Source organism: Etheostoma spectabile, chromosome 9, assembly GCF_008692095.1.
Source record: "Etheostoma spectabile isolate EspeVRDwgs_2016 chromosome 9, UIUC_Espe_1.0, whole genome shotgun sequence".
NCBI classification, from domain to species: Eukaryota; Metazoa; Chordata; class Actinopteri; order Perciformes; family Percidae; genus Etheostoma; species Etheostoma spectabile.
In genome coordinates, this window is record NC_045741.1 from 22,009,958 (window position 1) to 22,017,954 (window position 7,997).

The window sequence follows — 7,997 nt, forward strand, 5'->3', positions numbered from 1 at the left end:
ATCACTGATTATCTGCTTTGCACTTACAGGAGAAGACAGAGCCCTACTTCATTGGGATGTTCTGTTTTGAGGCTGGGATAAAGATCATCGCCCTGGGCTTTGTTTTTCATAAAGGTTCCTACCTCAGAAACGGATGGAACGTCATGGACTTCATTGTGGTCCTCAGTGGGTGAGTTAAACTGTGTGTGTGTGTGTGTGTGTGTGTGTGTGTGTGTGTGTGTGTGTGTGGTGTGTGCGCGCGCGCCGATCTGTGAAACAGGATTAGCATTATGAATTAAAAGAGTTGGTGAACCTGTGAGATTTACTGAATTCAAAGCATCTGATGTTCTGATACCCCAGTTATTTCTATCTGGTTTGGTTGGTCAAGTTTGACAGTTTGCCTCTTTGTTGCGTTTTGTTGGTCTTTACTGAATATTAATACCTCCTCACTTTAGATGTTGTCTTAAATTTTGAATTCATCCAAATCCTGTAAAGAAAAGATGACAAAATTGTGTTTTTGGTCCATTTTGTTATGCTAGGCTTTCCAAGCCTGATCTTTCACCAATCTCCTTATACACATTTACACTTTGTCATTGTCGTTGGTGGCCTTTTCTTGTATTTGGATCAGATTCTTTTCAAAATGCAGCATAGTTCATCGCTACGTCTCTAGATGTGACGTCAATGCACCCTACATTTTTGTTATTGTTTGACCACTTAACTGTCTTTCCTGCTAAGGGAAGGACAAGATGAGGGTCAGTGTGCTAAAGAGAAAGATTATATATTCATGACAATATCTGTGTACATCTGTATACTGGCTGTATGGCAATAGTGTCAAAATCGTAAAATTAACTGCAGTATGCCCTGGATGAACAGATTTCCTCAAACATAAATGGGCCGCCATTTCCAGATACCTCATCTAGTGTTGAACATGGTTTGTATAAAGAGATCTCTCAGTTTTACTACTTGATTTAATTATGTAACTTAATAAATCAAAATGAAATGGAAATTGTCAAACTAGACCAACTAAACTCACCCAATTTTTCACTTATCCACTCTGTAATAAACACTAAATAGTAACTGTATAATGAGTAGCAACACTTAGACTTATAATGACTTTCTACCACTGTGTGATGTCACATAGGGTAAAATAACACTTATTGTTATATTATATTGTTGAACCTTTGAAGAAAAAGTAGTGTGCATCCAACATTTTGTACCATTGTAGAAACTTGCCAAAGTTTTTTCGCGTAGATTTTTTTTCCCATAGCTGTAAATATAATAGATTAGATAACAAATTGACAGGGATTTTCAAAAAAGCCTCTTTAACTATAGCCCATTACTAGGTGAGCACCATGTTGAATTAACGACTAGTTGAAGGTATACTACAAGCAGCTATAGGACTGTTATGAGGTGGTCACAGCTTGTAACCCGTCACCTCACCCTGTGTACTTACAGCACATTAATTAAATGGCAGTAAAATGTCCAGAGGGGCTTACGTTTACGTTAGTCTATTCTGTGAAAGGTGTCATATTAAAGGTCATTTTACAGCAGTTACCGAGTTAGGTGCCTCGCAAATGTTTATTGTTTTAGCAGATTAACCTCTCTCTCTCTCTCTCGCTCTCTCTCTCGCTCTTTCTCTCTCGCTCTCACACACAGACACGCGCACACACACACACACACAAATGAAATATTCATCAATTCACACCATAGAAGTACAAAGGGTGACAGACAGGGTTCTTAGAGAATTCTATATGATTCTTGGTGTTCAATTATTGATGAGCCAAGATCAGCCTTACTACTCCACTCACTGTTGGAGAGAGGAAGGGTGTGAGGTTGGAGGAGGAGTGAAGAGCTTAAGAGAGGGATGACATAAAGAAGAAGTGTTGCGGAAGTCAATAGGGAAAGAGAGAGAGCTTCTTGCCCCTCTCGCCTGTTGATCAGTTGATGTGTGGCAGCGGTTAAGGACACTCAACCCCACAGCATGTTACTATGCAATCATAAATAGAAGCTTAATTAAATCACATTGAGACAGACACATGCTAATGGCTTGTTCTAATCTCACCTGCCTGAATGTGGACAGAGAAGAAGAAACGGCTTTTAAAAGCCAGACAGATGCTGTAATCAGACTTTACCTTTCTGTCTGCTCTGTCTGCTCAGGTAAGTGTGCCAAGGCTAAAATCATTTGATTTGCCAAAAATGAATGTAATCTAAATACATCTGCATATTTCCTAAACAATGGCAGATCCTCATGTTACAATTTTAAATGTAAAACCATTATTTGGCAGTAAGATGAAGCCATGTTACCTGGGTTAAGTTTCAGCTACACAGAGGAGACATGCTCGATCTGGATAAAATAGCCTTCCTGGTTTCAATTGTATTAATATTCAGCATGATGAAGTGAGCTGCAGATAGATCCCTCTCTCGGAATTATCATTCTGGCCACAGCAAAGACAAATTAATGAAAATTAATTCTCTCTCTCTCTCTCGCTTTCTCTGTCCCTCCCTCTCTTTCTCTGAAACACACGCAAACCATCTAACACTCATGCTCACATGGACACATTCACTGAAGGCCATCCCTCCAGGTTTGCAACCTTATTAGAGAGTGAATGAAGATTATGAGAACGGCTGATAATGTTAGATGAGTCTACAGTGCTTTCTATCAGTTATTAGTCAGTTAGTAATTAGGAGGCCTCTACAGACAGGAAGGCAGACAGACACAGACTCCCCAAACCCCTACTCACACACACAGTATGCATGCAAACACATAAACATCAAAGCATAATGTATAGTATAAGATACATTTACAGCAACACCAAAGATTCTTTTGTATCTTAAAATTATGTTTCCAAAATTGTTTCAGTGGTTCATAATCTGGTACCAGGGTGAACGGCACCGCTTTGCGGCCCTCTATCGGCTATAACCACACTATGCAAGTTTGCCAGATTGGGTAGCGGATCTGTAGTTCGAATGAGACAGTGGTAGTGGACAATTCCGCTTTTAAGAGGAAAGAGCTTTGGTGTTGCTTTAAAAAATAATCATAGAGTCCCTGCCTTGTGAAGAACTTTATAACCATATTTTGTTCTGCGGAAATAAATCTGGATTAGAAATAGTACTGTATACTTGTTCCTCCATGTGACCACACTAATGAGGCCACATATGCTTGTCTGCGGTTTGCATAATCCGACCGTAGAGATAGGTCTAGCAATGCGAGACTACATACACAGCTGCAACTTGTCCCTTCAGGCTTGGCGTGCAGCAAGTAGTCAAAAACTAAAATACTTAGTTTTTCACTGATTTACCAGTTTATTAGTTATACCTGTATCCTTTAATTCTGTTGAATTGCAGAAAATTTTACTTTTGGAGGCAGAAAACACAAAAGAAGCTAAAGACTACACTAAAGAAGAAAGCTCACACTATAGAGTGTGTGAACCTTTTCACAGTGAATCCTCCTGACTCATTAAACATTATCTTTGATCATGTGTAAATATGGTGCCATTTGATAACCATGTCAAGGTGGAAGGCCATGATCACCTCAGCAAGCTGCCTGGGTGTTTCAAGATGGCCTGTATTACACAGAGCGAGAGAGAGAGAGTGAGTGGGAGGGAGGGAGGTATGAAAAAACAGATGGCACTTGCCATTTCCTTAAAGGCTGTTATTTTGTAGTGAAAAGGGCGGTTGTTTCTGGTATTTGAAGACAGGGGCTGTGGGTTTTCTCAGGCCTTCACACATGCTTCAACAGCCTCTTACAGTATTCCTGCTAAAATGGCAATTTGTGAGCGGAAGTCAGAGACCAGAGAAGGTTTTAACCAGAAAAACTCAACAGGAGAGAAACAAAGTAAAGAAAATAGATGAGAGAAGACATAGAGCTGGAGGAATTGAGGAGGATGCCTCTCTGCGTAATCGTACATACTAATTGGCACCTTTGCAGTCTCATTTGTTGGCAAGCCCTCCATTAGACTGGCAACAATTGGCAGGGGGGTGACGCCCACCAAGGGATTGTGTCACCACTATGTGCCAGACCATTGGAGGGGGATGGAAGAGACAAGAGGAGAGAGTTAGCTTAGCGGAAGTTGATGGGAGTAAAGATTGGGAGACTTTTCTTTCCTCCATTTCTGTTATCACAGCATGGTTTTAGGAGCACAGGCATTGCTGATCAGTAAAGATGGTTCAGCCTCTTTTCTCTTTACTTTGGAAATTTAAGCTTATTGAAGCTGTCAACTGAATACATTTTTTTTATTCTAGATCAAAAAGGGAAAATGAGAAACAGCATTGATCAGGCAAGGCAACAAGAAGAGAGGAAAGGAGGAGTCTTGAAGGACTTATTCAGATATGCTTGTAAAGGGAATGCTAAGAAGAAGGGGAGACAATAAAGCTTTGATCTTTCAGATACAATACGATGCTGTATTTCCAGGATAATTTGAGAGATTTGTTTGTCATAAAGCTAAATATATTATTTTTGCAGGTTTATACAAAGTCTTAATTAGTTTCCTAAAGTATTTGTTACATGCCAGATTTGAAAAGGTCTCAAGAGTCTTCTCATTGCGCTGCTCAAAATTATTATATTTGGCATATTTGTAATATGCCAAAAACCTAATAAAAAGGTCCCATTGTATATAAACCAAATGTGCCACTACTGCATGTCTTTTAGCTAAAAACTGGTAGAACTTGTAGATCTCAAACTAACATGCACATACACACACACACACACACACACACACACACACACACACACACACACACACACACACACACACACACACACACACACACACACACACACACAGATACAGACACAGACCTGTCCTTTCCAATCTTATTTTCCATCTGTTGTCTGATCGATTGATGAGTTCAGACACAGCATGGGGTGGATATGTCCCCCTGAGCTGTTACCGTGGTGATGGAGGACCCCACCCCAGGTTAGGATGTCACTGGCTCCAGTCCTGCTGCTCCTCTATTCAATGTCTCTCCAATTAGACCAGACCAAGATAGATTTGTCTTTTCTTATAGTCAGATGGGGGAATGTGCTTAATAAACCTGCTTTATGTGTGCGTGTGTGTGTGTGTGCGTGCGTGCATGCGTGCGGTTGTGACAGAAGAAGGAGCAAGCAGAGCGCTGGCAACACTTTTCTTTCACTTTTCAACAAACCTTTTCTTCAGAAATCAAACTAAATGAATGAATATGTACATTAATAAGAAGACAGAGTGAGTAGCTAGTGACATTCAAATGACATCCTCAGAGTAAAAGTGGTGTTTTAGTTGTGATCCTGAATTGAATTGAGTGAGTGAATAATGAGTAAGGTGTCGATGTAATTGACAGTCTACCAAGCTCTCTCTCTCTCGCTCTCTTTCTCTTTCTCTCTCTCTCTCACTCTCTCTAGGTTTCTAGCCATTATAAAGAGGCTGAGTGGGCTGTGTAACAAAGACTATGTCAAGGGCCTTTATGCAGTCTAGTCTAGTATCTGTTCAGCAAAGATGAGGTGCTACACTGAGATGAAAGCGGACCCAATGTTAACTGGAAGTCATGTCAAATTAAATTTGTTCACTTCCTAGTGAAAGTTACAAAACTGAAACAGGGTTAAGCTAAAATTTACAAGAACATGTCTCAATTACGAACCAGTAATTTATCTTTACAAATTGAATTTCAAGCAGACAACCTATTTGTGGGTTCAATCTGGCATTTGTTCCTGAACACCTCTGGTAAAAGCCCTAACCTAAAATACATGGGGAACACATTCTTCCCACAACTTACGTAACTCTTGAATCTCCTGAGACGGCATTTAGAATGAAATTGCATGTTTTAGAGATAAACAAAGATGAAGGCAGCATCAGGCAGGCTGTACTCTACACAGTTGTAAAGATCCTGTTCACTTCACAGTGAGACAGGCTGACATAAGTTTAGGGTGACCTCTTACCACCAGTCCAGGGACAGCGGATGTAAAATAGCCTCCAGGCTAATTCTGGCACATTTTTTCTTTTATGTATTATTAGTTTGAATTGTCCCTGACAAATAAACCTGAAATAAATAAACATACGCACTGGGCACTGGATTAATTACACCTATATTGCATGATGTATGATATTGGTATGCAAATAGACTGTAGGCCAAGTTTGACCTCTCAAACTAAAGTTAAAGTCCCCGACATCAAATCTTTAAAACAGCAGTGTGACTTTGTAGTGAATTTTTCGGAAATACAGCAGCAGTTGCCAGGCAACAAGAGGAGACTCCAGGAAGCCACCACCACCAGAGTTGCTGGAAGGCAGATTTTTGACAGAGCCAGTTCAGCTGTTTCCCAATTTTTCTATTCTTAATGCTAAGCTAAGCTAACCGGCTGCTGGCTCCAGCTACATGTTTTCCCTACAGATATGAGAATATTATCTTCTCATCTGACCCATGGCAAATACTAATACATATAACCTTGTAACATCTAATATTAGTTAAAGTCCTCAAATGTTGAAAGATTTGCAAAGCGTTGCTGTGGCTGTTTTTTCATTTGCTATTTATTTGACTCTTTAGTGCTTGTACTGGTAAATCACTCAAAGCAACGCAATGCAAATTAACTTTCAATTCATTACATTTATATAGCGCTTTTTCATAGACACTCAAAGCGCTTCCAGGGGGTGGGGGTGGGGAACGACTACTCTCTAACACCACCAATTTGTAGCACCCACCTGGGTGAGGCACGGCAGATTTACGACGCCAGACGCTCACCACACATCAGCTAGGTAGAGAGGGAAAATCTTTTAGTATTTTTTGTTTTTATTGTTCAATTATATATCAATTAATGGGATATAACCACTCACAAGACAGCTGTGCTCTTCCATACACGAATGAACAGTGCTGGAAAAAAATGGCCCGTGATTGAACCTAATTGCTGACTCTGTAACAAATGTGTTCAAAAATGCCTAACCCCGGCCAAAGCCATTTTTCTTCATCTTGTTTTTTAGTTAAAATAATGACGTGTTTCTGGTGCTGGATTAAACACACTGGGGGATGCAGGATTTATATGGCAGTCAGTTTTTATTTTAACAAGCATCAGATGTCTTCTTAGAGGCGTCAGAATCAACCATCAGTGTTGTTGGCAAGGGGAAATTGTGTGGTCTGTTACAGCTACAGTTTCTCTGCTAATGCTGAGTTATTTTTTACGCAGTCCATATGGGAGTCTTAAGCAGAGCTAATTTGGAGGAATTGTTTTTGGACTTTTATGATACCAACGTGGCTCCTCTCTTTACCTGGCTACAGGCCAAGGATGTTAACAATGATTGGAGCGAGTGTTTCTGACAAGCAGCTAGATTGAATGGATGAGTGTCCAGAGGTGAGGGATGTGAGGTGTACCAGAGAGAAATTCAAGAGACTGCAGGTAGTTTGGAATATTATCCCCAATGTTCAGTTCACCAGTGGTCCAGAGTGCTGAATCATCAGTGGTAGAGAGTGAATTAAAATTAAAGACAAGAAATAATCCATTGTGGTGTATTAATTTGGACTAGTGCAGTACAAGATCACTTCACAATGTAGAGAAACAACCACTCTCACTTTAGCCTCAGTCTTACACTTCTATATTTGGTTAAACCAATACCGACACAGATATTAAACCAAGCCCTAAACCTGAACTATAAAATATCCACTTTTCAGCTCTGCAGGAGTCTGCCTGGGGTGGAAATACAACATCAGAGGATTTCCCTGTGAATCAATTTATAGATTAGCATCAGATAATCCAAATTTCTACATTTCTTAACTCTCTATTTATTATTTCTTGCAGTCCAATTGGACTTTTATGTGACATGAATAAGTATGTTTCATCAGCAAATAAAACTTTGTTTGAAAACATAGTGGAATTTTCAAAGTCATAAACATATAATAAAAACAGGAGAGGGCCCAAAATGGATCCCTGAGGGACTCCAAATTTGATGGGTTTTCTTATGGAAATTTGTTCCTTAATTTTTACATAGAGCTGTCTGCTAAATAAATAACTTTTGAACCAGCTAAGTGCTAGTCCTCTGATTCCATAATGATGTAATTTA

The 7,997-nt window shown here is 39.7% G+C and overlaps 1 protein-coding gene across 10 annotated transcripts in view; it reads left to right on the plus strand.

Moving 5' to 3' along the window:
- cacna1ea (calcium channel, voltage-dependent, R type, alpha 1E subunit a) overlaps positions 1-7,997 on the plus strand; it is a 93,701-nt gene that overhangs the window by 42,329 nt on the left and 43,375 nt on the right. For all 10 annotated transcript variants that reach the window (XR_004333459.1, XR_004333460.1, XM_032525673.1 and 7 more), the window contains one exon: positions 30-169. Coding sequence is in view for 8 of the 10 variants with exons in the window: in XM_032525673.1 (XP_032381564.1) it covers positions 30-169 (140 nt within the window). In the remaining 2 variants the exon portion in view is untranslated. The remainder of the gene's footprint in view (positions 1-29; positions 170-7,997) is intronic.